The following is a 21,850-nucleotide window of genomic DNA, read 5'->3' on the forward strand; positions in this document are numbered from 1 at the left end:
AGGTAGGCATCAACCCACAATGAAAGAAAAGCTTAGCATCACTAATGGAAATCACAGATACATATATATTTTCAAATGACATTCATGCTCATTTCCTTGAAATTATAAAAATTTTGGACTTGTTACTGAATCCTATTATTTAATGTATTACTAGAAAAGCATAACTATTTGAAATACTTCAGTAACTGTATTTCAAAATAATTGTGCTCTTTAAGTTTTATGTGTTTATATTGACTTTAAAGGCAGAGTGACAGAGAGAAAGAGACAAAGAATGAACTACTTGCCAGTTCACTCCCCAAATGCCTCCCAACAACCAAGGTTGTCCCAGGCTGAAGCAAAGGGGCCAGGAACTCTGTCCAGGTCTTGCACATGGATGCCAAGGACCCCAAGTACTTGAGGCATCAGCCATTATCTGCTGCCTCCCAGGAGGCCATGGCACACAGCAGCAGGAAGCTGGGTCACAGGTGGAAGCAGGACTCAATTTCAGGCACTCCTGTATGGGATGAGGGCTTCCCAATCAGTGGCTTAATGTGTGATGCCACATCACCCACCTTGATACATGGTATCATTTATTTTTGTGCATTTAAAAGCATTCTTCTGGGCCCATTGCAGTGGCCTAGTGGCTAAAGTCCTCGTCTTGCATGCACCGAAATCCCATATAGGTACCAGTTCTAATCCCAGCAACCTATTTCCCATCCAGCTCCCTGCTTGTAGCCTGGGAAAGCAGTCAAAGACAGCCCAAAGCCTTGGGACCCTGCACCCATGTGGGAGACCCAGAAGAGGCTCCTAGCTCCTGGCTTCGGATTGGCTCAGCTCTGGCTGTTGCAGCTGCTTGGGGAGTGAACCACTGGATGGAAGATCTTCCTCTTCTCTTTCCTCCTTTTTGTATATCTAACTTTCCAATAAAAATAAATAAAATCTTTTTCTAAAAAATTCTGCGAATGCAATCAACAGGCTAAAGAAAGTCATAACATTAAAAAAGGGGGGGGAGGGAAGCAATTAAGGAGCAGGGCCCTGTGGCACAGTGGATTCAGCCACCTTTTAGAATGCCTGCATCCCATATCCAATCCAGCATCCAACTTATGTGCCTGTGAGGCAACAGTGATTACCTGAGTTTTTGGATTCCTGCCACTCACATGGGAGAACCAGCTGGAGTTCCTAACTCCTGACTGCAGCCTGGTCCAGCCAGGACTTGTTTCAAGAACTTGGGGAGTGAACTATACATATAAGTCCTCTTTCTTTATCCTTCCCGCTCTCCCTCCCTGTCTGTCACTCTGCTTTTCAAATAAATGAATCTGTCTTTTTATAAGGAGCAATTAAGAAATTGCTTTGGGGATTATTTCTGAACATAACATGAAAGCCCTCACCTCCCCTACAGAGACCAGTGTGTCCCAAGCAGTGCTGCGGTAAGAACCACCTGTGGACTTAGTATTCGGAAGAGGATCTAAGGATCATTTTGTTTAGCAAGAGCCTCGGGTGATTTGAAGAATGCTGCCTTACAGTCAGTAAATTTGGGAAACGCTGCCCTAGGCTGTGTCTGTTGAAAATCAATAGCAAACTTCAGTACCTGGAGACCCTTTCTTGCTTACTTTCACCTTCTGTATTGTCAAAGGAGTTAGTTATATTCATTAGCAAGTGAGAGTAACACCACCTGGCTGCTGTATGGTTCTAAAGAGAGCTTTTTATTAGAATTTAGGAGAAAGAATCATGTCTCTTAAGAGCCTCACATCAATCAAAAGAAGACCTTTTTCTGGTTTTTTTTTTCCTATTTTAATTTCAAAAATCACTTTCATGATTTTCCAACACTTAATACTCCTCTCGCTGTCAGTCAGTACTTACCACATGGCATCATGAGTTCCTAGTACCTATCTCCTGGGACTTCAGTTGCCCACCCCATTCCCAAATCACTTCCCATAACCCAACAGCAAGCACTCTGAGGCTCTGGAAACAAAAACACCTAGCCGAGGGGAGCATCACGATTCAGAGTGTTGCGAGAACATTAATGAGATAAGTCCAGGTGTGTGTCCTGGTGTTCATGACAATTTACAGGACAGAACTCAAAGGTGAGAGCAGAAGAAATGGCATTTTGTACAAGAAGAGAAGCTCCCCTCTAAAGGGGAGGGACTGGTGTAAAGAGACCGAGTCACTGAAGTCTTGCAGTCTGCAGTTACTTGTACACCTCTACCATGTTATCTCCAAGAAATAAGTGTAGTGGTTAGACACGGCATACTGTGACAGCAAAGGCAGTCTTCTGTGGGGCTCTTTTCAGCTTATTCTTGTTGAAACAAAAATCTTATTGTCCATTGGCAAATATTTGTTACAGAGAGCTTCCATCGTGTTTTGCCTTGTGTATATGTGCTGGCAAGCAATTGCAGGATGATGCCGGTCTGGCCTGCTCACTCAAATGAGTTAAGTTGTTGTTTAGAATGCCTACATCCTAAAATGGAGAGTAAGTCCGAGTCCCAGCTACTCTGCTTCTGACCAGCTTCCTGCAAGCATCCTGGGGGCGGTGGGTGGTAACTCAGGAGGTTGAGCCCGTGCTGCCCTCATGGAAGGACTTGGTGGAGTTTCTGGTTGTCGTGGGCGTATGGGGAATGAGCATTGGTGGTAGCTCACTCCTCTCTCCTCTCTGCCTCTCAAGTAGATAAAAATAAATAAACATGTTGAAAACACACTCAAGAAAAGTACCAAGCATGCGATGAGCAATCAAGAAATAATGATATGTGGGTAGATGGATAGAAGGTAGATGGACAAATGCCAAGTCTTTTCCTTTATACGATATTAAGATGGTGTTATAATGCATGTGTCTCAGAAGTGGTGTGCCAGGATGCCATGCCAGCTCTCTTTACTAGCTCTGTGTCCTTAGAGGAATAACCTCTCTAGAGCTTCAGTTACCTATAAGTTCAAAGTCATGGTTACCTCACTGGGTCGCTATGAGATAATGTGTGAGTTACTTAGCCTGCTCCCTGCACTTTGCTGCTCTTTATTGATCCTATACTGCTATTTACTTGGTGTGAAGGACTCCAATAAAAAGCTATTTCCATTACAAGTCACACCAATTAGAGACTCATAACTACAGGGAATGCTAAGTGACTGGCACCTTAGTGGGAAATACTTTAATTACCTAATCAGGTTACTTTCTTCTTGGAGTTTAACTGAGATAAGGAGAGAATACAAGACAAGGAATGAGAAAAAAGGATGGTCACAATGAGGATAGACCTAGTCAGTGGTGGCCTAGACCAGGCAACACCTTGAGGGCTTTGGCCTTGAGGGCCTGCAAGAAAAGGTACCCACTAAATCCACCCTCCATGTACTTTCACCCCAGCCCCTAAGGCAGCAGCCACCATCACTCTCTGAGTGCCATCCTTTGCAACCCTAGGAGGGAAACAAGAAGAAGCATTCTTCCAGGGCCCAGCACGGCAGCCTAGCAGCTAAAGTCCTTGCCTTGCATGCGCCATGATCCTATATGGGCACTGGTTCTAATCCTGGCAGCCCTGATTCCCATTCAGCTCCCTGCTTGTGGTCTGGGAAAGCAGGACAGCCCCAAAGCCTTGGGACCCTGTACCCACATGGGTGATCCAGAAGAAGCTGCTGGTTTGGGATCAGTGTAGTTCCAAGCCGTGTGGCTGCTTGGGGAATGGATCAGCAAACAAGATCTTCCTCTCTGTCTCTCCTTCTCTCTATATATCTGACTTTCCAATTTAAAAAAAAAAAACAAAAAAACAAAAACCCCTCTCTTCTTTCCCTAGAATGAAAACCAAGTCTAACACAGGAAAAGCTTGGTGTACATTTGATATTCTCCTTTCCCCCAGGGTTTAGCCATTTCCATCCTTTTCCTAACAGCTGCCTTTTCCCTAGAGCAGGGTGTGTCACAGCCTTCACACTAATGCCTTGTCTGCCTCTCTTTGTCATGCGACCTTTGGCAAGGAGCTTAACCTCCCCAAGCTGTAGTTCTTCTCCCTGTGATAACGATAATAATAGTTCTCTCTCACAGGATGGTAATCAGCAATAGGGGCCATGTGTGTAAAATGCTTTGCAGGACACCAGGCACTTAGTAAGCATTTAATAAATGTTAGCTATTAGTACGAACACAGATTATGTCAGAGACCATTCTTTTTTTTTTTTTTTCCTGAATGTATTTACATACCCAGGCCCTGTAAGAGCCAGGGATGCAGCAGCAAAGAAGGAAATGTCCCCACAACTATCAAGTTGGTTAAGTAATAGTCATTTAGTCTGCTATCAAATTAGCTACTCTGACAAAAGCTCTGTGAGCACATGCAGTGAAAAACACATTTTGTTTTCAGAATGTGAAGTTTCAAAGCTATAGAAATTCCTGGAATGGGTCAGAAAGGTCAGTGACTCATGTACAACAAATTCTCAATAAACATTCATTGTATTAGCAATATTAAAATCCCATGGTAATCTCTAGTTTTGGGTTTGTTTTTTTTTTAAGGATTCCTTGCTTCTTGAATTATCTTGTAAGACCCTGCAGTAAATTTGCAAGACCTTTTAAAACACATAACATGTCTACCTTCTATGAGCAGAGTATTAAGAATGTCACAAGGACTTGCATTATAAATGCATGAGTGGACAAAGGAACACCCAAGCAACACTGTCATTTTTCCACGCCCTAACTATCTTCTTTAACACACAGTCCCCAACACACACACACACACACACACTGAAAATCATGCCAGAGAACGCCTTTTCTCACTAAAGGTATAAACTACATTTAATATTGATTCAGTATTAGTCTTGAATATTGAATATTGATTAAATATTAATTCAATATTTAATATTGAAGTGAAATTGAACATATACAACTCAACTTTTGCAAAAATCCTTTACAGCATGAACTGTCCTATGTAATGAGCACAACCATTTTTTTTCCAGCTCTTAAATGTCTGTTATTATGACTCTTTAAATCAGAATCCTTATATCTCCCACTTTAAAAAAGGTTTCTGACTCAGAATTCCTATAAATTCATATTAGGTCATACTTAGATGAAGGCAAATGGTTGAATAGAAAGGAAGTAAATCCATGACAAATGAGCAAAGTGATTCCTGCATCACTGGTTTTTACTTAAAATTCTGGATTTTCAGAAAACATTGTCAATCAGAGTTTCTCAAAATAAACTGTAATGATAACCAAATATAAAGATAAAATTATTGTTCAAAAAGAAATCCAAACGGAAAGTTTTTTGTTTGTATTTTTATTGTTTTTTTGGAAAGGGGGACTGTGGAATGGGATAAAACCGGAACAAGGAGCTTGGCACAGAATGTAAAACATCACTTGGGACACCCACATCCCGTATCAGAATAGCCTGGGATCAAGTCCCCACTTCACATCAGACTTCCACTTCCTGCTATTGTGCAACTTAGGAGCTAGCAAGTGAAAACTCAAGTACTTGGGCCCATGCTCCCCAAACTGAGTATCTGTTTCCTGGGTTTGCCCTGGCAAAACCTAGCTGTGGCACGCACTTTGGGAATGAACTAATTGATGTCATATAGAACAATTCCTCAAAACTGTTGGAGAAGCTGCTTTACCACCCCTCCAACTGGGTCCATGCACCCGACACACCTTCAGGGTGTGTGTGTGTGTGTGTGTGTGTGTGTGTGTGTGTGTGTGTGTGTGTGTGTAATGGAATGGTGGACTTCAGTTTGTGAGTTGAATGTCAGTGCTTATTACTTTCTGTGCTGAACCTGTAATTCCTGGAAAAGAAACATGTCCAGACAATACCACACAGAGATGTTATCTAGTGGAGAAACAAATGACCTCATGAGTCTGGTAATAGCGGGATTACTCACTCCATCAATGTAGTGAGTTAATTTAGTAAAAGGTTGATTTGTAATAAAAAAAAAAAATAGGAAGCCTGATGGTAACTAGCATCTGCATCCAATGTGCAATATAAGGACTTAATTCAATTGGAAGATCTCTGTTTCTCCTCTTTTTTCTCTCTAGACTTTTAAAATAAATTAATTAAAACAAAAAGTAAGAATTAGATGAAAAAGGGTCTCATGACATAAGATTTTTCACAAAACAACAGATTACAGCACCATTTCGTTACCAGCTTCTTCTTGAGAGGTTACTGTAGAGTCTACTACATATACTTTTCTCCTTCGTTCCTCTTAAATAGCCAATGGCCTACTCAGGAGAGATGTCTTGAACCCATGACCATGGCCAGAGCACAAAGCTTCAGCAATTTTTCCTGAAGAATCAGAATCCTCAAGAATGGTAGCCTCACAGGAAGGAAACCTGTGAGCCACTGAGTGGTCAACTGTGGGCAGTCTGAAAAGAAGTAATCTCCTAAATAGTAAAAATGAATAAATAAATAACTGCCAATATTCTAGAGTATAAATTAAATTACATTAACTCTAACTTTGTAGAAGCGTTGTTCAGAGGGGATTGTGGTGCCTGAGGTTGGGACCACCCTCACAAATTCTGGGAGTAACAGGATATGTTCCTTTCTAGTTACCTTTGCCTCATGGTGAGTGAAATAAGGAGTTGGCTGAGTTGAAAACAGTCATATTGCCATAGGGATTAGGAGAGCTAGCTAGACTTAATTCAGGTTCTCATCTTCCCATATGTAGGAATACAAATAGGAATACCAGTAGATAGAGATGAGCAGAAAGGTGGGATTTATTGACAAGTGAAGGGATAGTACACACTCAGACTGAATGTGCACAAGCAGCCTCATGAGGGAGAACTGCCCTCACCCAGCCTAGGGCCATCCTTTTTATAGGATAAGCAAGGATAGGTTGTATAGGGTGCATGAGGAAAACACTGAGTATACACTCAGAAGAGCAGGATTTGGGTGGGGCTGAGGGCATGTGGTGGTCTCCAGGAAGGTATCGAGCCTTCTGGTACATGATGGAAAGTGAAGTTTAGCTTCATAATAGGGAGTAGGAGAGAGAGTGCTGAAGCTTCAGCTGTGTTGAGTCAGCTTGGAAGGTGATGGGATTTGGGCCACATAGGTGGTTTAGGTGTTGACAGTCCTTAGCTCTTTGATGATCATGAGCAACTTGCCTGCCCATATCAATCGTGTTAGGAAAAGTTCGGTCCCTGTCACCAGTGCTAATTCAAAAGGGCATGGACAAGTTTTGAGGATAAGAGAAAGTTTAATCTACTGATATATGAGAAGGTAGCCAACTTTCAAGTCCCAAAAACTACTGTTCTGTTGAATTAGGGTGCTTTGGGGCTTTTAAGGAGGCTATCAAGAAGGGGGAGTCAGAAGTGAGGGGAACAAAGAATATGGACAGCTGTATGTTGGCCTCAAGTAAGTGATAAAGGGCTCATTTGGAGTCACAGTAGTTATTTGCTCATTACATGTTTAGCTCATGTCCATGTTCCCAGTGTTTGGCAATGCTGTACTCTTCAGTGAATTTTTATGATGACTAAGTGAGTTTCAGTGTTTTCTTTTCTGGGCCATAGATTCCCTGCTAAGATGTAGAAGGCCCTTAGATAAAATCTCACCAGAAAATACAGATTATCAAGGTGTTACCTATTGGAGAAATAAAAGACCCCATGAGCCCAATGATTGGAACCTTCTAGATCTGGCTGTACAACTCCCTCACTTCAGTGAGTTAAATTTAGTGCTATTCCATAACGTTAGAAATTGTTACTGATGTAATTCCAGGGCTTTTAATTGATTGGGATGATACTCTGTCGGCTCTATCTTCAGACCAGAGATGGTCTCCCCAAGAAACCGTTGAACTTATCTAGACAATAAGATGCTGGACTCTATGCTTGGTAGGTGCTTGCAAGGAAAGAATCTCAACTGAATTTGAACTGTGGTAATGCAACAAGGTGGAAAAATCCACCATGGGGGGGGGTCGGGTTTTGGGAGGGGAAGGGGGAATCCCAGTGCCTATAAAACTGTGTCACATAATGCAGTGTAATCAATAAAAAAATTAGTGCTATCAAAAGGCAGGGAAAGTATACTTTAAGGTAAAGGAGGGAGGCTAGGTGATTGGAGCTAGGTGGATGGGATCTAGCATGGTTTCAATATTAGCACTGACTTGCTTGGCATAGATTCTTAAATGTTGTCTCAAGGTGTTTTCAAGCTTTAAAACCTGAAACCAGACAGAATTTTACTCTGGAGTTGTTTCATGCAAAACACACTCTTAGCTTATTTCCTGGGTACATGGTGAGCTCTCTACTGAGTGGAAAGCTTCAGAGGCAGTTCTGGCACAACACACACATTGGGCAGCCAGCCAAGCTGTTTTAATGCCAGTTGTGCAGATACAGGCAAAGCACTTAACCATGAGAAATTTCCCTGAGTTTGACCCACATCAGTGATTCTCAAACCTTGGTAGGTCTGGGGGTGTTTGTTTAAAAATGAAGACTCATGAAGCCCAGATCAAGAGATTCTAGCTCAGTAGGTCTATGGAAATGTTAGGCATCTGCACCTTTAATGAGTATCCCCACTGTGGAGCACACTTTGAGAAAAACTGGACTTAGAGATGTGGATGTTCTAGTAATAATAGTCTAATGTTCTGTGGATTTGTACTTTCTTTAGCAACCAACTATGGATGTCCTGGCGTACCTGGAAGTTTGATGGATTCCTCCCTCAGCTTTGCACCCATTGCAAATAAAGAAGTTTTATTTGCAAAGTGAACAAGCAAATTTAAAAAAAAAAAAAGAGGAAAGCAACTCCTGGGAGACATCTGGGAGATGGGGTGTCTCCTGAAAGGAGTCAAACAGCCACTGAGGTTTCCAGTCCGTAGAAGACCCTCCCCATTGGTGGTCTCTAACCATTTAAGCTGGGCAATTCCTGTGTATCCCACTTGAAGGCATTATTGGGAGACTAACAAATGATAAGTTTCCCAACCAACAGTGCACGTGTAAACATGGGGCAGTGAGTGGTGGTCCAAGGAGCATGGCCTCACAAGGTTTGATCCTGCACCTCACACAACATTTTTCTGGGCTTGAATAGTCTCATTGGTCTCATTCCTGAATGATGACTGTAGTATGCACAACAGTGCAGGAGGAGGGAGGGAAAGCCAGTGTTGATGCTGGTAGCATAGGTAAGCAACCAAGTTACTGTGTGACTGAAAGGTCAGTCCTTATCTCCAGTGCCAAATCCAAATAATGGGGATGAAGGAAAGAGAACATTTAGTATGTCAACCGAAGAAAGAGTACGAGACTTCTGGGTCTAAAGGACTATCTCTCTGCCATCCTGGATAAGGGTGTTTGAGGCTTTATAAGATGCTTCAGAGAAGGGGGTGCTGGTATGGCAAAATCATGTGAGTTGTAGGTCTCCGGAGTCACACATCATGGCTTATTTCGTTGTGGTGGTCTTTGAGGTCTATAGGTGGTAAGATTAGATCAAGTCTGGCCATGGTCTTCCTGCTCTACACAAGAAGCTGAAATAAGGAACTGTATGTTACACTTAGGTAGTAAAATGTGTTTGCTTATGTTATTTATAGCTGGTTATAATCAGATTGTTGTTCCTTTGCCAAAAAAAAAAAAATGCTTATTTCCCATTGTGTCTGATGCCCAGGTGACAGGTGGAGTCTGGAATTTCAGCCGAATTTGCTGCGATGTTTTTGTCACCCTGGATGTCATGATGTGTACAGCCAGTATCCTGAACCTCTGCGCCATCAGCATAGACAGGTAGGATCAAGATTCCCTTTAAAGCAGGGTGGGGAGCAAGGGTTTGCATCTGAGGGCACTGGGGTCAGTCCCAGGTATAAGTTGCAACTGGGAGATTTTCTTTTAAATTGTAGTGGGCAGGTAAGAGCAATAGGTGAGGGATGGTGATCCTATGAGCTTCCCTAGCCTTACTTCTCTTGTAGGTCCCTGAAAAGGATCTTGCCATTGTTTTTTTTTTTCTTGCTTTTTGTTATTGTTGTTGTTATTGTTTGCTGTTTGTTTGTTTTTTAGGGTCTTTGGGATTCCTAATTGCAAAGAGGGATGCTGGGAGGGACAAAAGATGAGCTGATATGTGCTGACAGGAAAGTAGGCTATTGTTTTGCTTGTTTGTTCTTGGTAAAAAAGAGGAAAGGGGGGTTGAGAACACAGAGAAATGGAAGAAGACAGGCAGATTTGGGTACATTTTGAGTATGATGCAAGGAGAAACATGGATGAGGTGGAAGGCAATGTTAGAAAAACAGGCTGTGATTTCTGTTTTTCCCTCATGGAATCTAAGAAACACTATCAAAATTATTCCCACAGAAGAAAAACCTTAAATAATGTCTGCTGCCCTTTTCAAAACTCTTCAGTGTCTCCTTGGCCTATGAAATGAAAGTCAGAATTATCTCCTACTCTAGCCTGAATATGATTTGGCTTCTGAACTCATGCAGATGTTTAAGTCCCCAAGTTATATGTTAATGGTACTTATAACCCAATTATGAGTGTCAGGGAATGGGCCTCATGGGAGGTTCTTTGGTCACAGAGGGTGAACCACAATTCTCTCAAGAGGAGTAGTCATAAAAGCCTAAGTTGGGGCGAGTCTCTCTCTCTTCTTTCTTTTTTTGTGCTCCACCCTTGCCAGCTGCCATCTCAGAGGCTAAAACAATGGGTTACTCAATCTTGGGCTTGAATTTCCAACCCTGTGAGATAAACCTTCTCTCTTTATAAAGTTAGTTCCATTGGATATTTCCTTACAGGTATAAAGTTAAGTAAGACCATGTGGGTTAGATAAAGAGACAATGTTTTCCTGTCCATCATAAAAAGGTCATGTCAGATACCTATATAATAAAAAGTAGGTCAGGAAGAGAGAAGCCTAACACATTTATCTGATCATAGTCCTATATTAGGACAGTTCAAAAGCTAACAGGTAGTTAGGATCAGGTCCATGTTGGAATGAGGAGGGGGAGAGTCTCCTTAAAAGCTTATAAGATGCTTACTTCTGCCTAGAACGTGCTTTTAGCAAAACAAAAACGCCATCTCGTCCTTCTAGTTTTATCATGAGAACAGAAAGAAATCGCATCAATCATACCCTTCTGGTAGTTTCTTGTTTTATCTTATCATGAGCAAGCTAGACAAGATTACAATTCTAACCTTCTGATGGGTTTTGTAATTGTTGATTATTAGTTGTTCCACTCATCCAAATTCTAGCTAAAACACACTTTTCAACCATTTTCTTGGGTCTTCCTCTTTTTAGCCCCTCTCCTGATTGCTGCAGCAGGAGGTTTCTGTCTTTAATAAATTTCATTTTACTGACTGATCCGTCTGCATGGAAATTCTTTCATGAGAGCAAGTGCAAACTAAGGCAACTGTTGCCTTTTGCACTGACTTCCCTGTAACAACATGACACAAGAGTTTTTTCAGAGGGAAGACCTCACACATTCAGAAGGCTATTTTTATGCTTAGATTTTTGTGACACATAGACAACCATGTAGAAATTTGATTAGACAAACGGTATGCCCTAGCATTGACTTGGGGAAGGCAGATTGCACCAGCATGGCTCTTCTTGGCCCCTGCAGGGTGAGGCAGAGGTAGGACCCTCTAGAGTGAAGACCTTCATGTGTTTATGACTGTTACACACAAAGAACAAGAAAGATAAGAATAAAATCTTCAGGCTTTATATCTGGTTTTGGGGAGAAGGGGGTCCCAGTTTTCTCAGGTTTGCTTTGGGGAAGAGGAAGTCTAGTTTTATCTGGGAAACACTCTCCTAATTGGTTGGAGAAGTTGCTATAGAACCTCCAACCTGAATCTACTTGCCCAATGTACACAGAAAGGCCATCACTGACACTGGGGTGCTACAAAAAAAACGTAATTGCAAAGTGCAGAGCAGAAGTTAGGCAGTTTCCACTTAATTCCTAGTCTCCCTGAGGTAATAATGGTGAAGGTTATTATTGATTGAAATTGGGATTGAGTGGTGCATGATCAGCTAATGTCCAAGTTCCTGGTTGATCTGTGGTCCCTGTGGCTTTCCTTTGATTGGCCAGTGATACTGTGGTTTGCAGGGAACTTTTATGATGACCAAGTGTGCTTCAGTTGGTCTGGAGGGTTCCATGAGGGTAAATGACTACCCCAAACTTAGCATTTCCCTAAACAAAACCCCTCTAGACAAGATTGGTAATCATGTTTTATCTATTAGAGAAGCAAATGACCTCTTGAGTGGGTGATTGTGGGGGAACAGCTGTGCAACTCCCTCAACTCCATGCATTCCTTTCGGGGAGTGGATAATCGTAGAGGATGGGCAGGGACTGCTTGGGCTTAGGCAGGCACACAGGACGATGCCTCCTTGGTATCTTGGTATCTTCCTACCTCCTTGGTAGAGGAACTCCTTTTCAGTTTTTGTGACAGAAGGACTGCCAACGACAGAGAATAAAAAAAGATCGTGAACAAACTTTGTTTCTGAGGCTGCTACTTAAGACCTTCACTTCAGGGTCTTGGTTTTCTGAGCCCCAATAACTCCAATGGAGAAGAAGGCCCCCTCCCTGAGTTTGCTTTTCTCTGAAGCCCAAGCTTCACCAACCTCAAAATAAAGCCCTCTCCATACTCAGAATGAAAAAAGGGCCTTGGAAAAGCTGTCTCCATTATCCTGCACAGCAGTTTGCAGTACACAGCATTAAAATCCGTTCATGTGATGCCAAGTAGCTGGTCAAGTCATTAAAAATGCAGTCATTCAGGCAGACCTTTGGTCCTCACACAATGCCAGTCACCGGTCTGACAAACTTGACCTGATGGATTCAGAACGTTTTGGTCATGAAACCCCAGTCTGTAACCACAGGGTGGTAAGATATAGGGAAGAAAAGGAACTGACAAAGGGGGTTTTGAAAGCAAGTAATACTATTGTCATTCGATTCTTAGGCACTGCTCTGGATGCTTGGATTAAGGCAGGCTTTTCTATTTTAAAAGGCAGAGCGGAAAGTCCTCGGAGCTGAGGCCTTGCGTCCCATGGGTCCTTGCCTTCCGCCAGGACAGCCCCCCTCCCACCGTGCCCCGGGTCAGAACTAACTCGGGGAGAGGCCTGAGAAATGTGTCAAGAGAGGTGGGACACGACCTAGCAGTAAAAAATGAGAGTCCCCCGCAAAGAGCCCGGGAATAATGCGAACAAATTCATTCACTAAGGAGTTCTTTAAGTGGCTCTCAAATGGCACCCATCACACAGGCAAGCCTCCGCGCCTTTGCCGCGAGCACAATAGGTGCCAGATGAGTCACAAGCACCTTGGGTTTTTAGTTTGCATCTAAATAAGCACTTTATATTTGCAAAGGGCTTTCCAGTCATTTGCAAAACGCTTTCTCCTTCAACCACCCCACGAGGTGCGTCCACGGTACTAAAGATTTATTGAAGCTCCCTGTCCGACCAAAGAAAAGGTGTTGAAAAGCAGTCCGCGCAGAGCAACCCGCTCATTAAACCCGAGCGAGGAGTCAGGGGCCGGCCCTCCCACCCAGGCCAGCCCCCGGCCTCTCCCCTACTGCCCGCTTCCTAAAGAGGCACCCTCAAGTGGTTTCCACCTCTCATCTCGCCCTCCCTGGATCGGGACCCTAGGGTGGAGATTGAGTCCAGTTTGTGGAATGGAGATCCCCAAGGGGCGTCATAGTTAAATCGGCTGAGCAGAGAGGGGGAAATGCTTGCATACTGCCTCAGTCTCGCAGCGCTGGCAGACTCAGAAAGGAATCCGCTGGTTCCCCGCAGTGTGTCAAGGCGCGCGGCCTGGCGGTCAGCAGAGGTGGAAATGGGGCAACGAGGAAGGGGTCTCTGGCATGCTGGCTGCAAAACTCTATACGGGGAGCTCCCTTGAACCAAGTGAGGCACATGGTTCATACCTTCTGTGTCCTGGCTTCCTCTGTATGAGTCTAGAAGCGAAACAACTACGGTTGATTATGCGGTAACTAAGTATCCGGGCACTCTCTGGGGTCCCTTCTTACCCATTACTGATAACGCTCACGACCACCCAGCAACGTAAGCGTGTCATCCTGGCTTTACAGTTAGGGACACCGAGACCCCTGCTAAGCAAGCTTGCTGGGACTTCTCAGTCAGTAGATGCAGAAGTAAGTATTCTGTCCTTTCATGGCCACTGCAACATACTGCCAGCCTAAGCTTCCAGCCCTGTCTGGGCTCCAGACTCTGGCTGTATCTTTTCATGGCAATGTGAGCTTGGGCAAATCAGCTAACCTGTCTCAACGCCTCAGTCTCCTGGTGTGTTCACAAGACACAACTGCAACTCCTGTGAGACACTTTCAGCAGTGCCCGGCACATAGACTTGTCTGTTAAAAAAATACGTTTCAAGTTCCCAGATAGTTTCAAGTAAAAAGAACACAGTTACAGACGCTGAGTCCTCTTGCTTGGCCCAATGAAAGCTCACAACAATAATACGGTTGTTTCGTTAACGTGGACTTGGCATTGTGCTCAGCAACAAAGATAATGTCGCTGTATATTTGTAACCGATCTAAGGGGCAGGAATTCTCCTCTCCCCTGTACACTGAGTCTCAGAAGTATCCAAGCACCGGCACCCGTGGCCACACTGGGAACTGTGGGGCTGGGATTCAGGCATGAACTTAACCGCCATGCCCGCTGCCAGAGTTCGGCTCGGCCCCACTTGGTCGGTAGAAGCACAGGGACTGGCACAGGGTAGCAGCGGTCCAGGAGCACCCTAACGAGAGCAGCAGGTGGGACCTGCGCAGGTGACTCGGGGTCAAGCGTCCCTCGGGCGTCTCCGCGCAGCCTCGCCTGCGGACGGGCAAAGCAGGAGGCTCTGTTGTCTCCCGGGTTAGGATCGCGGGTCGCCGCGGGGCTCCAGGAGCCGCGGGCCGGAACTTTCCCTCTCTGCCTCCCCACTGCGCCTGGAGAGCCCCCAGGTGAGCCGTGAACTTCTCACCCCGGCTGAGCGAACCGAGTTCTTGCTGCATTATGGTGCCCTCTGATGGCTGATTCCGAAATAACTCCGGCCAGCTGGGGAGCCTGAATTATTTCCAAGGTTCCAATCATGGTGAAAAACGTTATAAGAAAATGTGACAATGGTAAATTGTAGTCTCGTCTTTCACGCCTTACTCAAACTCACGAGAATCCTTGACATAGAAACTCTCTAATGTGAACTTTCTCCAAGTTGTCTAATCACCGGATGCACTTGCTTGTTAACACACCTTTCCACGTTCCTCCTCAGAAGTATTTCATCCAATTCCTCAGAGAGTTAACATAGGAATCTGCATTTTAACAGAATTCCAAGGAGTTCCCTACATAGGGATGGGTGTGCATACTCCACATATTTCATCTTATCAGTTTTCTGGAATCCTGGAGGCCAGCTTCAGAGGGAGAGATTCCTTAGCCCTTTTTGTGCACTCAAGGTTTGGAACCAAAAAAGGCGGGTATCTGCTGAGGGGGTTGGGCAAGGCTCCCTAGCACCCATGTAAATGGCAGCTCCTCAGCAGCAGTACCACCTGATAGGCCTCTTCCGTACCTGCTCTAGAGCATTGACATTTACATCCCCAAAAGAATAGCTGCAAGTTGACTAGAATAAAGGTAAACGCTGTGGAAGTTGGCCTTGGTGCCATGCTGGTACCAGGAGTACCTTCTGACTCAAGAGGGAGAAATAAAGGTCCTTATGTAGTAAAGTCAAATGAAGATCCCACAACCAAGCCCAGGGAGGTTGTGAAGTCCCACTTCCCTTTGGCCATGCGTTTCTTCAAGTCCTCTCATGAATCCCCACCTTGGCCCTACAGATGAGCAGCCTTCAGCAGCTGGCATTCCTTCAGATCTCACTCTCTTCAAGAATTTAGATTCTGCTGAGATTATTGGGTGGAACTCCAACTCAAACATATCTACCCCAGTCTTGCTGTTCATGGTGGCCTTGAGGCGCCTTGAAAAGAGACTAAGCCTTGAGTCCAGTGCTTTAATGGCCCAACAACCAGGTGAAGCCATGGGAAGGAAAGCTGTGACACCTCCCTGCCCCCCACTGCCTCTGGACAATATGGTGGCTGGGCCAACACCTTCCATGCCCATAATACCCTTTGATGTAAAAAACATGATGGTCCTTTTTTATTTTATTTTTATTTAGTTGTTTTATTTTATTTTATTTTATTTTATTTCAAAGGCAGAATGGCAGAGTAAGGAAGAGATAGAGAAAAAGAGAATGTCCATCTACCAATTCATTTCCCCAAGTGACTATAAGGTTCCAAATGGTTGAGTCAAAGGCCTAAAATTCCGTTTGGGTCTCCCAAGTGGGTGGCAGGAAATCAAGTACTTGGGACACATTAACAGGGAGAGCTGGGTCAGAACTGGAGCATCCCGGGTTCCACTAGGGGTTCAGATAAGGGATGCTGTTGCCACAAGCACAAACCAGAATCTGGAACCTAATCCATGTAGCCCGAGTAAGTGGCAGCAATCCAAACACCTGCACCATCATGTGTCATCTCCCAGATACGTCATACAGGCAACTAGATGAGAACTGGCACTGGGATCGGGCACTTCATTGTGAGATGCACGTATCCCACTCCCATCCTGCCACCTACCCACCCATCTCATCATGCCTATTCTTTCTCCCTCTCTTGTACAGGTACACTGCAGTGGTCATGCCTGTTCACTACCAGCATGGCACGGGGCAGAGCTCCTGTCGGCGTGTGGCCCTCATGATCACTGCTGTCTGGGTACTGGCCTTTGCTGTGTCCTGCCCACTCCTCTTTGGCCTCAACACCACAGGTACTGAAGACAACTTCACTTCCAGCACCCACGAGATTCTAAGTGCAGCTGAGTGGCTGTGGGGGATGCCCACCTTTGACCTTTCTGATCTCTCGAAAGAGTACTTTGCAACCAGATGACAGTGCCATAGACTGCGAAGCTTTGACCTTTGTTAGTTATAAATAAAATATAAAGCAAGCCCTCATCAATTATTGACAGAGGGGTAAAGTTCTCCCCCAATTAATGGAAAGTTTGGCTCACCCATATTTTGAAAGAAATGTCATTGTACCATTTGCAGAAATGCACTAGTTTAAAAACTAAGCTATATTAATAATTCAAGTGAGGTTTGCTAATGAAAAGATGACAATTCAAAGCAGACTTACAATGCAATATCATAAAGGTTTTGGAGTAAGATGTTTATTTCTAATTTTCGACTCAAGAATTGTTTGTGGGGTTTGGGAATGAGTACAGGTTCTCAAATTACTTCAGTGTGTATTTTTCAATTTTAATATACAAAAATTCTGATCATGGTGATTGCATATGGTACATTCTCTACTGATTGTGAATATGTGGGTGGGATGGATGGATAGAAGGACAGTGTATATACCTGAGATGTTTGAAATTTTAACCATGCGACAGCAATCCAAGTTTACACCTCGCAGGACCAGGACTCTTGCTGTCTGTACCATGCTCATCTTTTAGGCTTAAGGATTGCGGTAGTCAAATCTAAGCTATTGACAGTGTATATGGAGTGTTTGCCAAAAGAGAACTGCCTGGTTAACATCCCTTTGGATTTCTTGTCTTGTTCATTTGGATTGGTTCATTCAGTTCCTGCAAAGTTCTAGGTCTGTGAATTTCTGGTTTATATGTACTACTAACACAGCCATGTGCTTATGCATATGCAGATATTATGTGTAACAAATTATATATAAATACAGACAAATCCTGACTAATAAATAATCTTCCAAGTGTTATTTGCCAGACAATGATTTGAAATCAGAACACATTTAGGAAGACAGATGGAGGTTTGGAAGTCAGAAAAGCCTGGTTCAAACTCCATATGAGTCCTTGAGCAAGCTTATTATCAGCTGTGAATCCTTGAGCAAGTTTGTTAACTATTTTAATGTTGATTTCATTATTGGTAAATTTGGAATAATGATACAATGGAGCAAAAAGTTTGAATGAATTCAGATATATTCGCTCAGTTTATATGCTTAATTAGGAACTTTCAATATTTATTTTTCACATATAGCATCCTAAAAATTAGCTTTTCATCACACAAATTTCATGATCTACTTGAACTCTATATTACAGATTATTGTAAGTATCGTACATCTTACTACTCTTCAGGGTTATTATACAACCACAAATACCCTTTGTATGTGATTTGGGGGATTTTCAAATCAAATTTGAATCTATATGAATTCCATTGTATGTATTGACTTTTAAACTATTTATTTACCTATATACCTGGGAGGCAGGGGAAAAAGAGAGCAAGGAGAGAGAGAGAGAGAGAGAGAGAGAGAGAGAGAGAGAAAGGAACTGCAATAAAAGGTAAAAGCCAGGACCTGGGAACTCAGTCCAGATCTTCCATGTGGGTGACAGGAACCTAACCACTTGAGCTACCTGGTGCTTCCTCCCATGGAGTGCATTAGCAGGAAGTTAGGATCAAGAGCCAGATCCAGGAATCAAACCCAGGCATGCCAATGTTCTGATGTCAATCAGTAGCCTAGATTTTGGGCCAAATGCCTGCCCTACATTGCCTTAAAAAATAATGTTTGAGAAGCAAACAGAAAGAGAGCAGGCATCCATTGCTTCACTTCCCTAAATGTTTACCTTGACTTGGACTGCACCAGGTACAAAAGTAGGATCCCAGAATGCAATTCAGGTCTCCCACATAGCTGGTAGTTACCCAGTCACTTGAACCATCATTTGCTGCCTCCAAGAGTCTCCCTCAGCAAAAAGCTGTTATCAAGAGCCAGAGCTGGAGCTTGAATCCCGGCATCCTGATATGGAATGGACATCTTATCCACTAATTTCAATCCCGCTCCTTGTTAACTGATTTCAGAAATTAACCCTTTATGTACAATAACCCTAATGTGACTGCTTCACAGTGATGGTTTGCAATCAAATGAGGGTTACATTGAAATAACATACGTAGATTTGTTCTGTCCATGCAACCTGCTTAAGGTCGGGCTTATTTCTCTGCTATATGAAAGGTGGAGTAGCCAACTCATTAACAAATATTTACCTGGCTAACCTACTGTGTTCCTAAGATACAATGCATTCCTCCTTAACTGGATAGCACTTTATATGTACAATCACTCTACTCATGTTCACACTGTTAAGCAACATCCCTAACATGGAGTCCGAGTTTGACTCTATGACAATAGAATTCTTTTTTGGTGAGTGCTAAGTGTGCCTTGAAGGTAATTAGATTACTAGGTCACCTTCCCAAACATTGGTTCTATATGAAAGTGCATTCCTTCTAAGTTGAGATTTGTCATGTGGGGCACTCATAGCCACTGAAAACCAAGGCTCTACCTCCTTCTGGCCAGCAGAAAACCTGCACCAACAGCAGCATTTGCTGAGCTGAGGGTGGTTCCTTTTACTTATTCCTGGAGGCAGGCGTGGGCAGCTTCTTGTTCCTCACAGACTTACACCCTGGAAACTGCTGAAAGGGTCTTCAAATCTGACATTAGACAGAGCTCCCAGGCAATGTCAACCATTAAGTGAAAAAGAATGATGAACTAATTGTGATATTGTTACCACGGAGAGATCATTATTATTTCAGAGGCAAAACCCAGGAAAATCTCTCCAAAAAGTTTCAAGGGCAGAATTGAGAAGAGAGAAGAGACCTGTGGCACATCCTCTCACCTCGCTCTCCTCTCTCTCTCTTTCCTTTAAGTCTATTACTAACACTAGGAAACCCTGCAATCATTTATATATGATATCAAACTGTCAAGTCTGTTCTAAGAGTCCAATAAACATTAGCAGATATTATTATTGTTATTATTTAATAGAACGGTTTTCTGTGTCTCACAACTTAACTATACAACTGCTTCAAAGAAGAGCTAAATAAAACAGTCATTCTGCTGAAGGCCGTAAGGCAGACCAACACTTCTCCCCAGGAGCACAGTGCAGGGAATTTGTGAGCAGGACTGAAGGTGGGAAGGTCCAGCCATCCCTCTCTGCTTTCATCTGAACTTCACAGTACAGTTGTGTTTTTTTAATATATTTATTTATTTAGGGGGCCAGTGTGGTGGCATATCAAGCCTCTGCCTATAGTGCTAGCATTCCATATGGATGCTGGCTCGAGTCTCAGCTGCCCCATTTCTGACCCAACTTCCTAATGATGGCCTGGGAATGCAGTGGAGGGTGGCCCGAGTGCTTGGGTCCCTGCACCCACATAGGAGACCTAGAAGTTCCCACCTCCCACCTTCAGACTGGCCCACCTCTTGCTAAAGTGTCTATTTAGGGAGAAAATTAGAAGACAGAACTCTCTCTCTCTCTTTCTCTCTCTCTCTCTCCTAACCTCCCTCCCTCTCTATCCCCCTCTCTCTAATCCTGACTTTAACAAAATTTTTGAATCTTTTTGAAAAAATGAATATTCAGAAAACCAAAACTCTAATTAAAATGTTAAAGGTATATTGATTGATTTGAAAGGCAGAGGTATATGTGCACATGTGTGCACAACAGATCTTCCATCTATGGGTTCATTCCCCAGATGGCTGCAAGGCCAGGACTGGCCAGCCAGGAACCAGGAACTTCATCTGAGCAGTTGGGCCATCTTCCATTGCTTTGCCACACCATTAGCATGGAGCTGGATGAGAAACAGAGCACCAGGACTTGAACTGACACCCATATCTGGGATGGTGACACTGCTGATGACAGCTTAACTTGCTGTGTCACAGCACCTGGGGAAGCACCTCTGATGACAGCGTCAGCTTTGTTATCCTGATGGATGTCAGTTCTTCCAGCAACTCTCCTACCTAGAAGGCAGTTCTCAAACCCAATATAAATAAATTTCTCTCAGCCTTTTCCCCTGTTTCTTTTGTGGAGAGCAGAGGGGGAATGGCCAAGATACTGCCAATAAAGTCGATATTAAAAATAGCTGGACGTTCACCAAGAAGTACAACAGAGAAAATAACTTTCTGGTCAAGCTCTTTAACAACATGGGCTGCCACATGCAATTGAGAATTCTTAGAGAACATCTGATAGAAAAAAGTGGGACTTAAGTCTCTTTTAAGTTGGAGTTGCTCCTATCCTCTGAAGAGAGGGTAAGGACAGGCAAGGTGTGAGTCACAGAACTCCAAGGCTGATCAAGTGTTGTCTGAGCTGTCATCACCCATACTGGCCCCTCAGTGTCACTCTCCAGCAGCCCCTAACACAGCAGAGCCTGGTGTGCTGGTGTCAAAGAATGCCCAAAAGTCCCCCACATGGTGGGGCCCAATCCTTTGATTCCACAGACAAGAAAAGAAGCCTAGCACTTAAAATTCTGTTAAATCAAATAGCTATTGTGTTATATAAAAAATTCTAGAACGAATAAACAATAGTTGGTGACAAGGGTTTAAGAAATTTTCGAGGGAGGAAAAATTCAGTTAAGAAAATCCTATTGGCGGCTTGATTTTTTCCTTTGAAAAACGGGAAATGGAAGAGTGCCATTTATTTCATTTTAGCAAAAGAAAACCTCACCTGGCTTTCAGAACAGGGGAAGCAGGAGGAGCGTGGAGGCTCAGAAAGAACAATAGAAGCACAGTTGAAAGAAGGATAGGCTTGTCCTAAAATCAGATTCATCAACATCTCCTGACTTCAGAATCAAGTTGAGGTTAAATGTTTCAGTGAATTTGAAATTCATTAATCTCTCAAGGCAATCTTGCTCTGGCCTGACAGTTATCAGATTCAAGTTCCTAGGCTAGCCCTAAAAACCTCTTAGAACCCTTAGTACCCAGTCCAATGCTCTGAACATGGTGGACACTCCACAACAGTTGGACGCATAAGTCGCTGAACTGTCTTTCCTCCTAAAATGTTGAGATCACTGGGGGTGGGCATCCCTGATCCCGGAGAAGGAAGAGTCACTCCGTCCCCCAGGTTCCCCCAGGGTCCTCTAGCCAGTGAGTGCTCAGTGGTACATTTTTCTTATTCGCGCCTCATCCACGAATGGCTCAGAAATGATTGAAAGTCAGCACAGATTCAATTCAGGGCAAGCCTCAGCTTCCAGGGGCCTCACTGCCCTGACCACCTCTTCAGAACTCAGCAGAGAAGCCCTACAGAGTAGAG

The 21,850-nt window shown here is 43.6% G+C and overlaps 1 protein-coding gene across 3 annotated transcripts in view; it reads left to right on the forward strand.

The window, feature by feature from the left end:
- Nucleotides 1-21,850, forward strand: part of DRD3 (dopamine receptor D3) — a 47,378-nt gene that overhangs the window by 15,852 nt on the left and 9,676 nt on the right. For all 3 annotated transcript variants that reach the window (XM_040980822.1, XM_040980821.1, XM_040980823.1), the window contains 2 exons: nucleotides 9,503-9,615; nucleotides 16,449-16,591. In XM_040980822.1, coding sequence (XP_040836756.1) covers nucleotides 9,503-9,615; nucleotides 16,449-16,591 — 256 coding nt within the window. The remainder of the gene's footprint in view (nucleotides 1-9,502; nucleotides 9,616-16,448; nucleotides 16,592-21,850) is intronic.

Source organism: Ochotona curzoniae, unplaced genomic scaffold (assembly GCF_017591425.1).
Source record: "Ochotona curzoniae isolate NIBS_2020 unplaced genomic scaffold, NIBS_Ocur_1.0 contig_3498, whole genome shotgun sequence".
In the NCBI taxonomy this organism is placed as follows: domain Eukaryota; kingdom Metazoa; phylum Chordata; class Mammalia; order Lagomorpha; family Ochotonidae; genus Ochotona; species Ochotona curzoniae.